Below are 20778 nucleotides of genomic sequence, written 5' to 3'. Positions count from 1 at the left end.
GGGCTGCTCCGCGCCGCCGCCAGCCTCCATCTCCCCTCCTCGACCGGGGGGGCTGCCGGCGGCTGCCCGGCCCTCGGGGAGCGAGCCCCGCGGGAGGTAGACTTGTCGGCCGCGGAGAGCTGGCCGGGCTGTGCTTGCTTCTCCCAAAAAGTGTAGCGGTAGAGAACAGCCACATAACGCCCCTCGGGTAAGGAGACCCTTCTGCTCCTCAGGAGGTTTCTGCGAGCTGTCTGTGGTAAATAAAGGTGGTGTGCTTGCGTGGCCAAACTCAAGCCAGGCCTAGCCAAGCAAGGTATTTCAGCAAAAAAAGGCAAAAGTTCTGTGACAGGAAGGGAGATGTACTGCTGGGAATGATCCCCTTTTCTTCCTTTTTGTGTTATTTGGGAAAATAGACAGTTAAGCCAGGAGGAAATCCAGGACAGGCTTTGCACTCTCACTAGGAATTGCCAGCAAAGCCTGAGCAGGCCGAAACCTACCCACCCGTGTACCCGGGGGGCTGGCAGCTTGCCCTTTGCTTTGCTGAAATAACCAGTGGCTTGCAAGCAAAAAAAAACTAAGAGGTGCATTAAACACCCAGTGTGTTTGTTCCAGGGCTTAGTCTTAGCCAGCCCATGCCTGGTCAACTGAATTTGTTGATGAAGTTTTATCAGATTCTTCTGTTTTACACTTTTAAGCTGAGGTGGCTAAATAACATGAGAAAAGTACACGGTGACCGTCTTGATTCTGTATGTTTAATTACCCTGATTAGGATCTGTCAGGTGTTTTGGCTGAGTAATCTTACACACCTGTTTGAATTGTCAGCTGCGACTATGATTAACACAGTTTCTTACCGCTTTCAGCACAAAAGAGCTTTGCAAGTTGAATTGTCCTGCTTCTTAGTCTCCACAGTCGTTCTGCATCTGGACTGTTACGAGGCACTGTATTATTGTTATTTTAGAAACAGAACTATTCGGCTCGTTCTTTATTCGAAAGGATCACAAGAGGGCGCTCACTTAAAGCAAAAAGTGCACTTTGTTCATGTAGTCGCTGTTTTTTTTCTGTTTGTCCCGTTCCAGTGTTTTGACGTGGTGCTCAGATTGATATTATAAACAAATGAGAAGGCGGCATATGGGCTAGAATGATAAAGGCACAAGTGTCAGCATGAGGAAAATGATCAAACTTATTCACATGCTTTAATTGTTAGTAATTTTAGTCCAGGTAGCTAATTGAGAGTATTAGCTGCTTAGATTTAAAATTAATTGTTTGTTAATAACTATTATGGTGATGTGTATTTTGTTTAATGATGAGCTGTTGTAACATTTGAACTCTGAACCATTGAAGACCAAGGCAATGTAAAGGCCTCGAGATCAAAACACGGGCAAGTTACGGAATTCTCATTACAATAGCTCAAAAGTAAGCGTTAAGTGTGTGTACACATACACTACTAGCATGTGCAGATGGATCCTTAAAGCAGAAGAAATAACTGATGAGCTATTTCTTGTTTACCTTATTCAAGAGAAATAACTCTCCAATCTTTTAGAAACACATGGGTGAGCTGTTCAACAGAATACTAACAACTCACCCGTAACTACTGTTGCTAACGGGAGAGGCACTCTTCCTTAATGATCTGCTGAGCAAAATGTTAAGAGGTCTCTCATTTTAGCCTGCCCTTTTTGCTTGCTTCACGCAGGAAATAAGCAGGACAATTTTCTGCACTGCGTGTTGCATCCAGTTTTTGTATACTTCATGTACTTGTTTACTGGGCATAAAATGCCTATTCATTTGGAGTCACAATTGACTGAATATGTTCATTTTTAATAGAGAGGAATGGAAACAGAAATGCAAATGTGAACAGATTTTAACAAATGTTACAGATACTAATAATTACATAACAACCCAACTTTGTTCCAAAGTCCACTGGCTGACAGGTAACCTGAGACAAAACAAACACGAGTGAAGTATTTCAGCGAGACTTTATTTTGTTAGTAACTGAGCAAAGTAATTTTCTTTCCATGATCCAGGTAATGTACAGAATGAATCATTACGGCATGAATAATTATGAGAATAATGAATAATAAACACATGCTATTGTTTTAGCTGAGAACTGCCTCACTCCTGGTACAGTCCAGAGCCTCAGTTCTGTAAAGGAACTCCACGTATGTATTTTTGTGCCGTATTTCACTAACGTCTCTGAGTGCTGTGCTAAGGAAGAGTGCCCTTGTATAGGGGAAATGCATGAGGATGAGTCCAGGTCACAGTGTGGTGGGGTCTGATGGGTTTCACTGCAGCGAATACTTTACTGAATTCTTGCAGTAAGAGCATGCCAGGACGGCTGTGGGAAGGTGCAAACAATTATGATATGCTGGTGTTGTTTTCCCTCATTGGGAAGTTGCACTCTGCGGCCTGTGCAGAACATCTTGTAAGGTGGGAGCGGGAAGAGGCGTCCAGGAGCCCATCCAGCTTCGGACGTGGAGCTGAAGGAGCCGTTTCAGGGCTGTTTGTTGCGTTTTGACGCCCATAGGTGCTACTTCCCCGAGGAGCACCGCGCAGCGCTGCCTCACAGCGCCGCTTCCCTAGCACCTGCTGCTTCCCCCCTCCACGAACACCCCCAGCGGGCCCTTCCCCGTCCCCACACGGCTTCCCCGGCTCCGTTTCCCCACAGGACCCTCGAGCCCCGGCCCGTGAGGGGAACCCGCGGGGCTCCCCCCACCGCCCTCAACCCCCTGAGGCGGCGGGGGCAGGCAGCGCGCATGCGCGGCGCGGCGGCGGGCCCGGCGGTGGCGGCGAGGCCGCCATGGGGCGCGGCGGAGGGGCCTGAGCCCGGCGGCGCCTCCCCCGTCCCCGTCCCCTCATGGCGGAGCCCGAGGAGCCGCTGCTGCGCCTCGCCGAGCCGCCGCCTCCCGCCGCGCCGCCGGCCATAGGCAGAGCAGCGCCCGGCGGGGCCGTCAGGCTGAGCGGGGAGCCGCGGGAGGATGACGACGACGAGGAAGAGGAGGAGGAGGAGGAGGAGGAGGAAGGCGCCGAGGGGGATGGCGAGGAGGAGCCCCTGCTGCGGCCCTCCTGGGGCAGGGAGCCGCGCCGCGCCGCAGGTAGGTGCCGGCACCCGGCGGGGCTGCGGGACCTGCCCGGCGTTTGTCCTGCCCTGTGTCCAGATCCCGCCTCGCAGAGGGACAGGGACGGGGGTCAAAGCCCCGAGACGGGCGGGCTCGGTTATGAAACCAAGAAGCACAGGCACGGCTGCTGTGCGGGGTGAGGTGCTGGTGATAACCTGCACAGCCGCTGCCTGCTGCCTCTCTGGCTTCCAAGCTCTCAGCTTCCCGACGGCTCTGCAGACAGATGGACACCTCGGGGTTAGCTCTTCGGAGAGGGGTTTGTGGCCCTGGCCAGAATGTGTTGTCCTAATTATACTATAGGATTTCTTGCCTGAGACAGGATTAAAAAGAAAGTTTGTTTTGGAGGAGTAGTTCATTTTAAAAGCAACCAACCAACCCTTCCCCACCAACTTGAGCAAAAAAAGCTATGCTAGTAACTTTCCCTTGGGTAGCCATAGGGAGTTGTTGCTAGCATCCTGTGTTTAACCATAAGGAAAACAAGAAAAAAACAGTACTTAACGTTTCGGAGTGGAGACAAGAGGCATGTGCCTTGCCCTGCTGGGGCAGTAAGCGTGGTGAATGCAGAGCTCTTGAGATCCACCCAAGACCATGTAAGAAAATCTCAGAGCAGCATCTTTTCTCTCAGTCTCGTTTCCCTGTCCTCGCCTTTTCTGCCTGTCAGACACCTGAAGGTACAGGAGCCTTTCCTGCTGTGCCCTGGGTCACGTGGAACAAATGCACCAGATGTTATTCGTGATTATTATTACAATGCTGAGACTGTTCTCATAATACAGTTATGGTCGGAACATGCATAGGAAGAGAGATTGGTTGAAGAGACTACCCTTACTAATGTTAAAAGAGTATAAAGCAAGTTTAGTATTGCAGGAACTGTCATGCTACACTGACAAAATATATTGGTTTAGCTTATGTCATTGCTAACTTGACGGAGGAACAGGTTGAGGTGTACACAAGGGTTGTCACCCAAGTGTCATTGGGATGTCTTTGTTCAAATACAGCAGCTTCACAGCCTCAGACCTCGTGTGAACTAACTTGAGGCAAGTTAGATGGACAGTTAGCCTGTGTGGGTGAGCCCTGGTCTCCCGGATGGGGGGTTACTGGAAAGAGTCATTTTCACAGCTGTTGCAAGAAGAACCTTGAACACTCAACAACTCTTCAGTTCAGAGACTGTACTAGAAACAAGAAGTGAATGTTATGTGTTTTCACTGTGGAAAATCTGATTATTTTAATCTTTGAAGAAGGAAACCAACTTGGAAGACCCTCCCACTTTCAATAGGCACCGGTTCCGAGTCAAGCTGCTTATTTTCACTTAGGGACTGCTGGTAAACTGAAAGGAAACTTAAAACTGCCGATGTCCTTGCTTTCAGCCATATGTTTTTGTACACCCCCGTCGCCGTAGTGATGGCTTTCTAGTAGCACAGTAGCAACACGAACAAATCCTGTTTCAAATATTTTTATCTTGAGCATACAGCATAACATTTTTTTTTTTTTTCATTTAATACATTCTTCCTGCAGTTATATGTCATTTAAGGAGACATGTGACTGAAGAATATATTCCCCGAGACAATAAGGATTTTTATGGTTATAGGTTCTGGAGTTAATGTCAAGGAATTAAAAACTGACTTCTGAGAAAGCTAGCCTAAAGATACGTTGCAGAAATCTTCAGTTTAAAAACTTGCACCCCAAAAAAATGGAAAAAGTTTGAAGAGTAACTCAAGTACTAACACCCGCCAACTGCTTTTCCAGTTAACTTTCTAAATGTCTTGTATCTTTGTAGAGCTGATCTTTTTGTCAGTGTGCGAAGAAGTCGTATAAGTAGTCAGTGGTGCTTTAATGCTGGAATGGTGATGGCATGCTGTGCATGACTGGGATGTGGATACCACTTGTCAGCTCTAGGTGTAGCATACTGCTTTGTGAATAGAATTGTGTCTTAGGAGCAGTTAGTGAACATGCTAGCCAAGCTGTGAGCTGAATAATGTGATACCATTCTAACAGTGGATAATGGACAAGTTCATTTTGTTAGTTGTTTCTACAAAGGAACACGAATCTTAATAAAAGCAATACATAAATATTTAGTGCATTCATTCATTCATTCAAACACCCATTTTTATGGGTGTTTTTGATTTTTGTCTCCTTTTTTTAGGCTTAATTCTGTAAGTAAATCTTTAAAAAATCATTGGAAAGTATAAACACTTTGCAAGGGTAGTCTCAAATGTTGTAAAAGTGTTGTAGATCTGGCTGAGGTTTATTGGATGTGGGTAAATCAGTGGGCAAGCTTGCACTGATTTAATGGGCTGGATTTTTCAGCCTGCTATTGACAAGGCATTTGCAGGGAAAGTTACTAGTTCTTCTATGTGTTTACTTCTGTTGTTATTCATTCTTAGTGCAAATTGCACTTAAAATTGCTTATTTCCTTATTTTTTCAGGGCACACAGGACACGCTGTTGATATGAATACGTTTTTGGATGATCCAGAATTTGCAGAAATAATTCTGAGAGCAGAACAAGCTATAGAGTGTGGAGTTTTCCCAGAAAGAATCTCTCAAGGGTCCAGTGGGAGCTACTTTGCTAAGGACCCAAAAGGGGTGAGCAAAATATTTCAAATTCAGAGACTCTAACAACTAATTTAAAATGAAACTTACAAATTCCTTTTGAATTGAAGGCCTTTTACCTAAAATCCTTAATGCTTTATGGTATACCAAAATTAATTGTCTTTTATTTACGATGTTTTTTTCTCTTTGCTCCTATGTGATTGGTAGACAGGCAAGATGAGTGATACAACCAAAACTGCCTTTTTACTTGTACTTGTCTGCTAAATCTTAACTTGGTAGTTTTTATTTCATTTTCTTTCCCTTAGTACTAGATGGTACCTTAAATAGATATGATAACATCAAAGAGGTATCCTAAGGTTACTGTGAGACAAAGACGTTAGTTACCTGAATAGATTGCTTGAAAAGTAACTTTTGGGTAGAATTCTTTAATAAGATGACGTACTTCTTCACACTTCAGACATACTTTGACACTGTTTTCTTTAAATCAGAAATACTTTGCTTATGGACCTGTTCCAAAAAGTGGAGGACTCCAAAACATTCTCAGCAAATACCAAAAAGACCGTTCCCTACACGTTTGATGATTTGTTGTATCCAATTTTATTTTAAATTCCATGAACAATCTTTGGTCTTAGATAGATGTAGATGTTTGTTAATTCTGAAGATCCTAGGTGAGGTAGGCTTGGAAGCTGTAGCACTTCAAGTTTCAAGGTTTTCAGAACACCTTCAAGATAATTTCCTGCATCTCCAAAAAGGTCATTTCCCATTTGTCTAGGGTTTAGCTTTATTTCTGTTTTAACCTTTATTCACGTTATTGGTCAGTACAGAATATATTCCTGTTCTGCCACCTACTTTTCATAGATGTCCAGCTTGTTTTAATGCCAGATTTCTGATGATGGCATTTACACTTTTGAGGCAGTGATTACCTGGCTTAAGTCAAATAAATATGTGAATAACTTATGTTGTGTTCTCATTCTAAATTAATTTCTAATGTAAAGTGATAGAACTACCTCTAGAAAATCCAAGAACTGCATGTTCTAGATCAGGCTGTTTGACCAGCAGATGCTTGAGGCTCACAGTGTCCAGGAGCTAATGAGAAAGTAAGCATCGTTTTTGTAACCATAGCGTTTAGGATGGAGCACCTTGTTTCTTTGTTTCTTCCATGGTGATTCTATTGGTTTCATTTCTGTTTTGCAGTGAAGTGTTGGTTTTGTTCCCAGCAGTGACGTGCTCACCTCTCCCGAGTTCATGCAGGTCATTGATTTGAATGCGTCTAAGAGAAGTGAAGACATAAACTAAAAAATCAGTGTTTTTTTTTTTTTTTTTAGGGAGGCCAGAAAGCAAAATATGAAAGTATTTACTAGCATGACTGAGAATAATACTGAATTCCTACCTTGCTTTGAATTTTGCTTTTGTTCTTTTTGCACTTAAACCTTATCTAAATTTGTTATCCAGATTAAAGGTCTGATTAAAAAAAAATTATTTTGCCACTACTGTGACTAGAATGGATCCCGTTTGTAGAATGGATTTCACATCCTGTTTGACAGAGTGTTGCATCATCCTACTTCAGACCAGTTTTGTGACTTGCTTTCTCCTACTCTTCTTGAGTAATCTTCTCGTTACGTGGGAAAGAGCTTATTAAAAGACGCACTCAGCCTTCTTACTGGTCAGCTTCTGCAGTGTTTACCCATGCTAATACCCGGTTAGCGCTAAGATGTTGCCACTAGGTCATCTTACTGATTTGATTCTTCCAGAAATATAAAACTAAAATTGTCTAATTAAAATGATCACCTTTGTGTATTTTATTGGCATAGTTGTATGCTGATAAGCAGCAGTTCAGTACTTCAGCAGCACTCCTGCTGAAATGATGAATATTTCTGCATTTGTTGCTTACTGTGTAACCAGGAAAGAAAAAGAGATTGTCTGCTGCAAACACAAACTCTTCTGCGAGGTGTTTCTGACCATTCAGCTCTTGGCTAACTGGGAATGTCAACGGAGCCTGTCTAGAAATTGATTTTGGCTTGCGCAATGAAGGCTGGCCTGCTGGGCTATCTACTTACTGAGCTGTCTGGTTTTACTTTGGTTCTCAACAGCAGTGGCTCTTACTTCAGGGAAAACTTCAAAAACATGCCTAGATTTGATGCTAAAGCACAGTGTGGTCCAGGCGAGTACTGGAACGAGCTAAGCTCCTTCTTGGAGCCTTCAATTTGTGGGAAGTGCTACCCAGAGAGTGACTCAGAAAGGAGATATGAATGGCTTGGCATATACTACCACGTACACCACTGCGTCTCTGGGAAACAAAAAGCTGCCAGCTTTGTTTTGAGCAGGCAGGTACATGTGATTCACCAGGAATAGTTAAATAGCTTCTTAACATTTCTAAACCTAACGCTGGGGTTTTGACTAAAGTAGTATACCAAGTACATTCAGTTTCCAAAGCATTGTGACTTTTTTAAAAGGCCAATTACTGATGTATTCTGTGCAGAGAACATAGGTTTGCGTCCCGCACTGTCATGTTACAGAGAATGCTTATTGTAAACATAAAAGCCTTTTGTGGAGGCCTAAATTGAATAGTAAGTGTTCTCTTGCATAGAATTTGCTCGCGATTCTGAAGGTATTCTTCGAATCACAGATAGCAGCATGTTGAAAGAGTAAGGGAACTTTTGTCACTTTGTTTCCTCTTGATAGGAAGCTTATTTTAAAGGATGAATGCAAATAGTGATATTTTGTAACTTCTTTATTCTGGTAGTTGATGGGATGTATCCAACCGGATGGACGGGACAGGTGCTGTACTCGTGTCTGGTGTACTCTGTTTACAAATGCAATGAAGCAAATTCCCTGTAGCTAATCTTGTCCAAAGAAGGATTAAAGGCAGGTCCAGAACAACTAGCTGGTTCATCTCCGTAATCTAGCAGAACAGGCAGTTGATGCAGAAGGATGCTAGATTCTGACAGCCAGCAAACTTATTTATGGCTTGTAGTGTAAAACAGTTATAAAACTGTGGTATGGCTATCATCAATGTTTGACTTATTGGGAGAGTCACTTTTTTTGTAAAGATTCAGAAAAATTAATATGTGAAAATATTTTAAATGGTTATTTTCAATATTTATTAGATACATGTAGGACCATCAGGCTAGAGTTTATCACACATAATTAGAAGGTTATATACATTTCAGTGTAATAATAATCTTGCAGTTTGAGGTTAACAAATATAAAATTGTGTAGGAGGCACCTTGAGAAATCACCTCTTTAAGACAATCCTGCTTTACAGCACAGGCATTAACAGGATTCCTGATGAATGCATGGCTAACCTGTTCTTAGCGGCATCCTGTTTTAGAGACAGCACAACCCAGAAGTTTGTTCCAGTCTGGTTCAAAAGAGTTTTTCTTTGTATTTTATCTGCTGGGTTTTAAGCATACATGTATGATTTCTTGTTTCATTAACAGTAGATGTGTTGTTGTTCGTTTCTCTATAGCAAGCTGTTGCATGGTTCATTTTGTGTCCCATTCTCTGTTTTTTAGACTAAACAATCTCAGTTCATACAATCTTTCATTATTCACATTTTTCTGCTTATGCTTATTGTTTTTTCCAATTTTCTCTAGTTAGTCCACAGGTTTTTTGAAGCATAATGTCCAAAATTGGACACAAAACTTTGAGTAATTTTAAGCTTTTTTTCTCAGTGTCTCCAATGAAAATAGTGGCTGATGGTATGAATTGTCTGCGTCGAGTCAAGGAATCTACAGCAGTAGTAAATTACACCAGTCTTTGGAATTGCAAAGTGCAGTTTTTTATTTTGATCTATTCTAACTAAAAGCAATAAATAAAATGAATACAAAATATAAAATATAACAATTGATTATTTGCATTCTGTATATTTGTTGCTTTCCTGGAACCATTTTGTCTCTGTCCGGAATATCTAATCAATCTGGAATGTCTAATCAATCAATCAGGCTGAAACTGCTTTTTGAAGCTACTCTTAAAAGCTCTTTTTTATTCTAAAAGGCAGTCCTTTTTAATTTTGTAAAACTAGTAAATATTAGCTATTTTTGATTTTCTGTTATAAAGAGTTTAATTTGAATTTGTGCTACTTCTAGAAGAGCCTTCTGTGATGCATCTATTTGATACATCTTTTATTAGATCTATTATTATCATCTTTTTATTTATTAGATTTATATTGTCTTTTTATATATATTTTGTTAGATCTAGTTTTATGATGTTATCTAAAAATAGCAATTGTAAAATGCAATGTTTAGTATTTAAAATTATTTTGAAAGCTATTTAACTGAAAGTATTGGTTAATATTTTGCAACTTAAAGCATTCTTAGTTTAGTTTTATATTATTTATCCTAGAAAACTATTGGAGTATTCAAACCAAAATCTGAAGAGCCTTATGGACATCTAAATCCAAAATGGACCAAATATTTTCACAAGATTTGTTGTCCTTGCTGCTTTGGCAGAGGCTGCCTCGTTCCAAATCAGGGATATCTCTCTGAAGCTGGTGCCTATCTTGTAGATGACAAGCTGGGGCTAGGAGTTGTACCCAAAACTAAGGTAAAAGTTCAAATATATAATTTCAAATATATAAATTATTGAATGCAAATATACAGTCACAGATGCGTCAGTCTCTGGACTGTGGTTGTGAAGACATCTTTGTGTATCATGCTTTAGCCCTGAGTCAGTTACAAACTATTTTAAGTCCTAATGTACAGTGGTTTAGCATAGTAGTGACTGTATGATACAGTCACTGTATGAAAACAGACAGTGGCTGTATGTTTTTTGTTTTACAGGGTAAGTCTGAGAGCTTAATTCTTTTTCTTTTTTTTTTTGAGTTACTTTAGCTTTTAGTATTTTCTTGTATTTTTGTGCTTAGTAATTTGGTGTGAAACATCAGGATTGCAAATATTGCAAATTTCTGTTTGGGGTATGTAAAATAGCAAATATTCACCTTTTCCTATTAAACTTGCCTGTTAGAAATGCCTGATGCTTCCTTCTTGTTTTCTTGGCAACTGAGCATAAAATTTTCTGTTAATCTGTAAAGAAAATGATAAAGAACTGTGCTGTGTTTTTATCATTTGTAATGGATGTTTTCATATTTTAAGGTTGTCTGGCTTGTCAGTGAGACCTTTAATTACAGTGCAATAGATCGTGCAAAGTCAAGAGGAAAAAAATATGCTTTAGAGAAAGTGCCAAAAGTTGGTAAAAAATTTAATCGAATTGGACTACCTCCTAAGGTAAGATTAAATATACGTGATCTGTGCTTAATCATACAAAACCTTGAATAATAAAAAACCCTTAAAGAGTAGAAGAAAAACCTTGTTGCCTATTTAAAAAACTATTTCTGAAAGATTGATGGTTGATATAACTGTTACTAGGCAAAATCTGACCAGTATTACATTGTTTCTTTTCTTAGACTATTTTTATGATCCAGCCAATTTTTATACCAGTTTGCAGTCTAGTTTTTCTGTTGGAGGAGAAAAGCACATTAAAATACTGTACGTCTCTTTCTGCTTTTCTTGAGTGCATAGTGATATTCCCTTCAGTGTCTTTTTTTTATATTGTGTAATTGTTTCTCCCATTGATATTTATCTATTTCTTTCATATTTCCTAAATCTTTCTCCCCCTTCTATTTGTTTTCTTCTTTTAGGTATCCTATTGTTACGTTCATCCTACCTTCCTTCTTGTGTCCATTACTTCATGACAAAAACCTCACATCTTTCTTGTATCCCCAGAATCTCACCACAGTGTCTACTCCTAATCTTTTAAAACACAGATTATGCACAGCGTTGGTACTTGTCATTTCCAGCAATTTTGATTCATGTGACACATGTTATACAAGCTGGTATCAGCATGGTTACTTGACATGCTGTATATTCATCCACATCTCAGCATGTGTGTATCTATCTGCGTTTTATGTCTCAAATATAATCCCTCTTTTGAATTTTAATCTTGAGCATCTTTGCTGTTGCCCACATATATGGAGTCTATTCCACCTGTAGTTTTCTTCCCTGGACTCTTGGGAAATGTATTTCAGCAATTTTCATGCAAAAAGTATCTGTCTTGGAAAAAAATAACTAAAGCTGCTGGTCCCATCAATGAACATAAACGCTTTTCAGAGAGGAAGAATTTTCTGCTGTAAATTTTGGTGAGTTTCCTGTGAACTGATAAACCAACTATTCCCAATGAAAGAGAATAGACTGTATTTCTTCCTCTTTTCTTGAAATATTGCTCATAATACCAGAGGTTCGTTTATCCTCTTTCTGGCTATATTTTGTTCATGGTAAACTCAATGAGTACTTAAACACATTAACAAACAAACCAAACAAAAAAAATACTAAGGACAGAAGTCTTTTTTAGAATTTAGGAGTGAAAAAGAGAACACTTAATCTTTTTTTCTTTTTTTATATGTATATCACTCCTGCCAGGTGGTTCTGTGTAATATTTCCAGTGTTATGTACTTTAAAAGGATATCCTTTCAATTTTTGTGTTAATGTTAACATTATTTTAATGGGCCTATGTGGGAGTGTTTTCCAAATACAGTTCATTAATGTTTCAGGTTGGCTCCTTCCAGCTGTTTGTTGAAGGATATAAGGAAGCTGACTACTGGCTCAGGAAGTTTGAAACTGATCCTTTACCTGAAAACACACGGAAAGAATTCCAGTCACAGTTTGAAAGATTGGTTATCTTAGATTATGTCATCAGAAATACAGGTATCATAGTGTCCTGCAGTATGTCCCTATCCTCTTGATACAGAAATTGTAAATAATGCTGACTGAAAGCTATCAATGAAGGCTTTAATGCATTTCAAATGTTTGTCTTGCAAGTGAAGGCCAGAATGCTGCATTTAAAACTTCTTCAAAACCACAGAACTTCAGATGCAAACATTACATATTAGAATATGATGAAATCCAAACAACTTTGTGTTGGATCAACATTAAATATTAGAATGACTATATCCAAACAATATTTTTTATTTAAGAATTGAAAAACAAATACTTCTTTCATGATACTTCAGTTATGTCAGTAGGCTATTAACTAGCTGTTTCCCCAAATTAGGGTAAGGGATGGTGGGGTTTCAGGATAAGAGAAGTCACAACGACCATTCCTTTTATTTATGCTAAGTTGGATGCCATTAACAGCACGCTTTCACATCAGTGCAAAATGCTTTGTATTCATTGTGACCAGGCACTGAAGTACAGCTGCAATGTGTCTGTGTTCTCCTGGGTTCATGTTTCTTTCACTCAGTGGCTGAGATTCATCTTTTGACTTCATGGGTGATTTATTTTTCCTCTAAAATGCAAAGGCAGTTTAATTGAAGTGTTTCCTTTGTTGCTTCACCTGAGCTGCGCATCTGTAGTGTTCTTCAGGCATGCCAGCACCCAAGGATATTTCTTTATTGATGTTTTACTGTATATTCATCCAGTTAGGGAACCTAAAGAAGTAATGTGTAGTTAAGAATGCTTGGTAAATTTTCAGTCATTCCAGGAAATCAGTTACCTTAAAGGTTTTATTAAAGGTAAAACTTGTTGATTTTGGGGAGGGGGAGGGGGTGGAGGTGAACAGTTTTGCCTGACTCCTTTGGTAAATCTTCAGTTTACAATATTAGTCTTTTTATATAATTTTAGATGCTGATTACTTTGTAAATGACATGTTGTGACATGCATTTTCTTGTTTAAAGACAGAGGTAATGATAACTGGTTAGTCAGGTATGAAAAACAAGATGATGGGCCTGATCTGTCAGATAAGGTAAGAAAATACTCTGAAGCACTCTGAATTGTTCTGTATCTGGGTTTTGCCTGGGATTAAGTAAATTGCTTTAATTCTGGTACATAGTCCTAAGAAATTGGATACTGCCAATTATTCTAGGCAAAGTGAATGGAAACGCTATTTGGATTAGACTAGTCTGAACAGAGCACTGCTGGAAGTTATTTTTGTTCTTTTTTCTTTTCTAGTTTGAACTATAGTAATAAAACTGTCTGCTGTTTCTGAAGTACATTTCTACAGCTATTTCTGTGCTGATTATCTTGTATTTTAACGTATATCGCTATTTTTGTAAGCACACAAGCATCACTTTGAAATATTCCTTCCCTAGGATATCCAGTGGACTGTAACTGAAGAATCTACTATTAAAATTGCTGCAATTGACAATGGCTTAGCATTTCCTTTTAAGCATCCTGATGAGTGGAGGGCATGTAAGTATTGCATTCTTCAATAATTTTGGGAGAGTAACTTCTAAATAAGTATTTGCAGTCTGGTTTCATAGTTCCTTACTTTTATAACCCATCACTGTAGTTATATATTGAACCTTTACATAATGGCATACTTTACTTCAGAAAGTTATCAACAAATTATATTTCTGCAGTGGTATATGCGGTTCCATCCTTGTTAATGTGTTTTTTTTTAACCCTTAAAACAGTGTGTAAACTGGCAGTGGAACTGAAAAAATAAGTGTTTCTCACATTTTTCTCTTAATGTCATAGAAAATGGCTTGAGCGTAAGGATATGCAAATTTTCTATTTCAAAAGTATTTTAAGGGTACTGTTATAAGTGAATAAGCAGACAATCTGCATGTTATTTTTGCTTGTCTTCAGCTTTAGCTTAGCAATCTCCAGTTAATACTATGTCCAAGCAGATTGGATATTGATGTTTCTAATAAGTCTAGATTGCGTCTAAAAACATCTATGACTACTTAGAGTTTAGAGGGAAGTGCCCGGCAGGGCTTACAATTATTTGTCTGACCTATTAGCCAAACAGGTAATTATGACTTAAGTGTGGGCTAGTTTTATGGGTAAAAGGCTAGCTAATTACCCCACTCACAGCTCTGTGTAGTCCTAGACATCTTGATACTCAATAGCTGCTGTCCCAGGTATGTCTCTGCTACAGTCAATTCTGCAGACATGGCAATGCCTCCTTTCCTTAAAGGTAGGAGGAAACACAGCAATGCTTGCCTTCTCTTGAAAAAGCTGATTAATAGCAGCTACGTGAAAAGTTCAGAATATTTCTCTCAGTGTACTTAGAAGAAGACATCTTAATAAAAACAAAAGACTGTTAAAAATAGGTACTTCTTTGTTCTTCAGTATGAACTGAACATCTGATAGATTTCTGATTGTAGCCATTATTTTATTCCAGAAGAAACTGCATTACTGCACAAGGAGAAAGTCTCTACTTCTGTTTACAGTATTTAGTTATTGCTTATACTAAATACTTAAAATATGTTTTCACTGTTTGGAAAAAAGCTAAGTAGCTGCTTTTGTAATTGCATCCAGATGAGGTATGTGGGGTAACAGGCAATGCTGTGAGAAATTGTGTGTTACTGTAAGTTTCGGGAGGGAACACAGCAGTGGTAAGCATTAAAAAATTTAATTTTTGCCTGTTGTTAATCTGAAAACATGTTTTACCTACATTTAGATCCCTTTCACTGGGCTTGGCTTCCTCAAGCACAAGTTCCCTTCTCTCAGGAGACCAGAGACTTAGTTCTTCCTCGCATCTCTGATATGAACTTCGTACAGGATCTCTGTGAAGATCTTCATGAGCTATTTAAGGTGAGTAGGGTACCCCAAATTTGGCGTTAGTCAAGTACCTAACTGTTCCATTGCAAGTCTTAGCTGTTTTTTCTTTTTATGATTTTAACATGTGTATGCCATGAAGTAGCTTTAATACTGGCATGGGTTTATATAATTAGAGGAAACTGTCACCATTGTGATTAATCAGCCCATCTGAGAACATAATTATGTTTTTATATATTTAAGTATCACATAATTAAGGCTAGTTAATTTTTATATCACAAATGTCTGTAACGATTCCATTTAACATACCTCTGTAGTGTGTATACACTTAAACTGTATCAGCCCAAGAAATCTTACATTTAATATAACTTACAGTACCTGTATACCTTTTACATACTTTTATTGTGTAAAGCTGATACTGAAATCTTGACCATTGCTATTTTAAATGAGTTTTCAAGTGAAAATATTGTCAAATATATTTTAAAGATATTGAAACTGTGATACAACATTGACATGTAATGGAATCTTCTTGTCTGAAACATTCCGTAAACAGTTTTGTGTTTTGGTAGAGAACTTGTAATATTCACTACTGTATCTCATGATCGTTTGGATTATTCCACTTGAACGGGGTAGAAAAAATATGTAATTTCAAACTTAATGAAAATGCAACAGTAATTTGAAAGCTAGATCCAGAAATGCTGGCACTAATGTTTGCATTTGACTCATCTATGGTCAAAGTGACTCTGGGTTTTCTGTTAAACCCAATAGAATTTGAAGGATTTAGTAAAACTGGAGGAGGAAGTGGTGCTCTATTTGCAGAGTAAAGGTGTGCGTTCAAGTAGTTTAACACTGGCATTTAATACATAGGTAGGCTGGCTTAAGTGGTATTTATTGATATATTCTACTTTTCTATTTTCTATATCAATATTCTATTGATATATTCTACTTTTATGATATAGTAAATTGTTCGTTTTCAAACATGCAAATTTTCTGCAATAAGTGGACTCTTCTGAAATTTATTGTCTTGGCAAATATGACCATGCATAAGAAGAATATGATTCATTTGCATGCCAAATGCATAGCTGAAAACAAATGGGTCATTTTCTATAGTAAGTGTGTCTTTTTTGTTTTTAACAAAGACTGATAAAGGATTTGACAAGGCTACTTTTGAAAACCAAATGTCTGTTATGAGGGGGCAGGTAAGACTGCATTTTAAAAAATATATTTAATATATATTAATTTAATATATAAAAATATATTTAATATGTCGTCACTTCTCAGATGTTAATTTTTGTATCTTGGGGATGGGAGGGACACAAACTCCTATACGTTTGAAAGACACTTGAAGGTCTTTTCATCTAAGACTAAATTTCGTTCTAGAGGTTGTTCTTACTGGCATATACTCAAGACAACAGCACATACTGTTGTTTGTTTTTTCTTCTTTTATAACAGAGTTTCTAAAATGTTAATTGGAGGTTTGTTTGGTTATTTTTTGGGGGGGGGCGGTTGGAGGTGGGGAATGGAGATGTACATACCTGTATATGCTTAGAAGGTATTTTAAAAAACAGTCCACCAAAGAATAGTCATAATAGTCATGGAAAAAAATAGTGGGGAATTTAGGTATGTTACTAAATATGACTTAATTTTGGAGGATTAAATTCATTAATGTCTTACAAGGAAGAAATGAGGTAATAGAATTTCTTCATCCTAGCAGATGTCAGAACCAGCGATTAGCAAAGTAACTCAGGTATTTCCAGATTAGAAATTTGGTGACAATTGAAGCAAGGGAAGAAGAGGTTTTCTCCATCTCCTTGCTGCTTTAAAATTGGAGTGATATGCTAGAAAACACTCTTTAAATAAAACTTAAATGTAATTCATTGTAGAATAAGCTAGGCATAAACCAGTGATTTGTGAAAACAAGGGAATTGGACTAGATGAATTAATACTCCTTTTAGCCCTGAATTTACTGAAACTGACTTCTGTATTCTGAAATTCAACATGGGTACTTTAAAGCCAGACATTAACAGTTCCAGGAGTGGCTTAATCTGACCTTCTTTCCTATACCAGGAAGTGCCTTGTACAAGACTACTGTTCTTAGTTAAACATAGTCTTGGTTAACATTAGTTGTGTGTGCTAGCTAAAATCCAACAAACCTTATTCCATTTAATTATTAATAGTTATTTCTGAAATAATTATTTGGAGAAGTTTGTGCAGTTGGTGGAAGTATGCTGAAGCATTCATCTTAAACTGGGTTAAGTGGCTTTTTTGTGATAAGTCGATTGGCTACAGGGAATCTGTTATTTAAGAAAACACTACAGGGGAAAAAGCTAATCTCTATAATTGAGAGAGATCTAGCTAAGGATGTCTAAATTTATTATCCCCTAAAAAGGCTGAGTGTGGACCCTTTCTTACAACGTTTTTCTTGAAGTGGATTTAAAAATTTAAAATTTAGAATTTAAAAAAAAACTTTTCTACCTTTGCAAGAATGTGTCACTGCAAAGGATGCCTTCTAGCAATGATATTTAGACTTGCTTTTGGTGTAAAAAACAAAGTATGTTTCAAGTAAGCTTATAGAAAAGTCAGATAACTAGATTGATTATGAAAGAAGATAGTAATTGGCTATTCTGCAAAGCAGTCTTAACTAAAATACCTGTTAAAATACGTTGTTAAAAAAAAAGAAGAACCTAGTAGATAAACATAAGAATGATAAAGAGCAACGTATTTTGTATGTCAGGCTTCAGGTAACTTTAAATCTGAGGAACTGGAAGTTATTAGAAGCATGTTGTGAAGCAGGGGAAAAATTCTGGGAAAAGTTTCAAACCCAACTTAAAACAATTCTCAAAAATATAGCAATTATGCAACTGATCCTATGATCCTAGAAATCCTACGGAGGATTGCCTTAGAACTTAGGAAATGTGAGCGAAAAGAGGAGTTTCTAGAAGAGCCGATTTGCATTAAGCCATGCTAAGGATTTTCTGTCAGGGTTCTTCAGCCATGGAAGTGTGGAATGAACAGAAGAAGGTCAGTGAGTTGCACAAGGAAACAGACATTGTGCCAGAGGGAAAAAGAAGAGGTTGAGATTACAGCTAAAGTATGTCAGCAAAATTGAATTTGAATGCTTGCTGTAGTTTACAGTAAGGATAATATTGAACATGGAGTAAATTATCAGGGTAGTGAGTAGTGAAGTTTTAGAAGTAGTAATTTACTTATAGATTTGTCTACAATACTTTATAAAAATTGAAAGAGTATTAACATAATTAAAGAGTAAGATAGTCAAATAGCAGTTGGGTGTCACAATGTTAACAAATAAGGTATTTCTGCTTGGAATTGATAAATCAATTCTGTAGAAGGCTGTGTTACTGAATAAAATGAGTGACAGCTAAACCTATAAGCCTGTTAGCCACAGATGAACTTGTGTGCCCTCACCTCACCTGCTTTTACTCTTTTAGATACTAAACCTTACTCAGGCATTAAAGGATGGAAAAAGTCCCATTCAGCTTGTTCAGATGCCACGTGTGATTGTGGAGCGAAGTAGCACTGGAAGTCAGGGCCGAATTGTTCATCTGAGTAACGCATTCACACAGACCTTTCATAGCAGGAAGCCTTTCTTTTCCTCCTGGTAGCAACAGAAATACATGGGAAGAGTAAGCTTCTCTAACTGTAGTAAGCTACTTCTGTGTAAAGGCTCTGCAATAATGTACTTCTGCTGTATACCAAGAGCTCCGACTGCCGACACCTCAGAACTTAAATTCTAAAAGACTTAAGAAATGTATTTTGAATGTAATAAGTTTACAATTTTTGTGTCAAAATTGTGAATTCATATGTCAGGGAATGAGCAGAACTTGTCCATACTGTATTTTTATAGGTTAAATTAATGTATTCTGAATAATACTAAAGGGAAGATGCACAGTTTGCATATGCTGAGAAACTACTTTTGAATACAACAGGAATTCTTTTTGTTTAGTATAAATGTGAGAACCCTATCAATTTCTTTTTATATGCTCTTTAAAAAAAAAAGTGCAGAATGTTATCTTTGTGAAAATGCTTTTCCTTGGAATTTCTTCCTGATGTTTTAAGCTGTTTATAGATTTTTCATAGGCTAGTTACTTGAAAAAAAGTCATGCACTTAAGAAAATAATAATAATAATAATAAAAAAACTGCTATAGAGACACAAGTGAAAGAAAGGGAGAAGGGAAAATATGCTTCATGTAGACTTTTTTTTTTGCACATGGGGACCAAAAATGGTTAAATAGTTTTCAGTTGAATTATAGCAAAATTCATCCCCAGTAAGTACACACAGTTTCTACTGTGACAAACTGAACTGAGTGTACATTTCAAAGGTGAAGTTTCACCTGTAGCTTTTAGAACTCGTGTATTTAATTACACGTATAGAAAATGTGAGATTTTTGTTGTGATGGATCTATGAAGAAGAATTGCACAATGTTACAGGTTGGATTTTCAATATGAATATAAATGTGTTCATCAGTCACCAAAGTGGTTCTTCACTGTTAATGACAGAAGCACTATTCATCTCAAAGTCTGTCTGCCTTCTGAATTTCTATCCAAACACACTATTATTTTTTGACTGGAAAAAAAATTACTGTAATACATAGAGCACAGAGACTTAAAATTGGACTCTTAGCAATGTCATGCTTATTTGCCAATTTTCATTTGTGTTTAAGTTGTGTCTTAAGACTTGATGGTCATGCTTCTAGATCCGTGGCTTATGTTACATGATAAATATTTTGGTAATTTTCTGGACAGTGAAGACTGGGAATGGGAGAAAAATTGCTGCTTTTATGAAACCTTCAGTATTTCAGACATTGCTGTATTTTGTAATTCTAAGCAATACTGTTGAACTCAAATAATAAAATGCTTGTATTTTATATAATTTTGAGTGGATGTAAATATTAATGTAGCATGTTAGCAATTCACATGATTAACTGAATTGTTTAAGCCTTAAATGTAAAACTTACTGTGCGGTGGAGTTCAAAATGAGACTGAAATGACCACCTTTATAAACTTTCCATGATTTGTTTTTATCCAAACAGTTTATTAAAATTTAAAGAAGGTATTTATGTACCAGACCTCCTACTGAAGAAAATAAATGTCATAGTTGAAAATGCACAGGTTTTTGCCTCCGATGTTGCCTCTGTCCTGCAAAAAAAAATAGTCCTTAGTTTTATTTTGTTTCAACCATACAACTATGTGATAACAAATATGTAGCTGTCACAGGGTGGAAGTGTTCGCTAAATTGTATCTGCTGAGGTGATGTAGCTGAAGTGGCACTGCAAGGTAAGTTTAAAAGCCCTGGCCCTCATGTACTGTGCTCTGCAGTCTGTGCTGTACAGAAACGTGTTTCCTCATGCCGCACTGTACTATTTTACTGTTTTTTCATAGTAACTGAGTTGTTATGACTTGGTGACCAGAACACTCATACATGCTCTCTAGACCTTGAAAGGCTTCATCACGGTATTGATGATATGGGGGGAGAAATTGAACGTGAAGCTGCAAAGCTGCTTTTTGGTTTGGGGTTTTTGCCAATGCTTAGGGTCCTAGGATCATCTTGTCTAGGCATGTGTTGTTCTTTGTTTTTAAATAAAAAATTAAAACTCATAAAACTCTTCTCTGTTCTTTCCA

At 37.9% G+C, this 20778-nt stretch overlaps 1 protein-coding gene across 2 annotated transcripts; it reads left to right on the top strand.

The window, feature by feature from the left end:
• The first annotated feature begins 46 nt into the window (after nt 1–46).
• Nucleotides 47–20265, top strand: PI4K2B (phosphatidylinositol 4-kinase type 2 beta). Of its 2 annotated transcripts, none has more exons than XM_021272276.4 (10): nt 47–187; nt 5516–5673; nt 9985–10185; nt 10734–10865; nt 12188–12341; nt 13310–13377; nt 13724–13823; nt 15040–15173; nt 16277–16336; nt 18587–20265. In XM_021272276.4, exons 2-10 carry the CDS (start codon nt 5539–5541, stop codon nt 18758–18760), a joined length of 1158 nt encoding a protein of 385 aa, XP_021127951.1. In that variant the 5' UTR covers nt 47–187; nt 5516–5538; the 3' UTR covers nt 18761–20265. The 2 variants fall into 2 exon arrangements, with proteins under 2 accessions (XP_021127951.1, XP_027313105.2); XM_027457304.3 differs by lacking the exon at nt 47–187 and adding an exon at nt 2444–3068.
• The last annotated feature ends 513 nt before the right edge of the window (nt 20266–20778 follow it).

Source organism: Anas platyrhynchos, chromosome 4 (assembly GCF_047663525.1).
Source record: "Anas platyrhynchos isolate ZD024472 breed Pekin duck chromosome 4, IASCAAS_PekinDuck_T2T, whole genome shotgun sequence".
NCBI lineage: Eukaryota > Metazoa > Chordata > Aves > Anseriformes > Anatidae > Anas > Anas platyrhynchos.
This window is presented reverse-complemented; position numbering and strand designations above follow the sequence as displayed.

What these genes read in the sequence shown, in the direction of transcription:
- PI4K2B (XM_027457304.3), top strand. Translation starts at nt 2,831, where the DNA reads ATGGCGGAGCCCGAGGAGCCGCTGCTGCGCCTCGCCGAGCCGCCGCCT. An exon ending in GAATTGGACTACCTCCTAAG is followed by an intron (nt 10,866 to 12,187) that starts GTAAGATTAAAT and finishes TTAATGTTTCAG; the next exon opens with GTTGGCTCCTTCCAGCTGTT. An exon ending in TCCTGATGAGTGGAGGGCAT is followed by an intron (nt 13,824 to 15,039) that starts GTAAGTATTGCA and finishes ACCTACATTTAG; the next exon opens with ATCCCTTTCACTGGGCTTGG.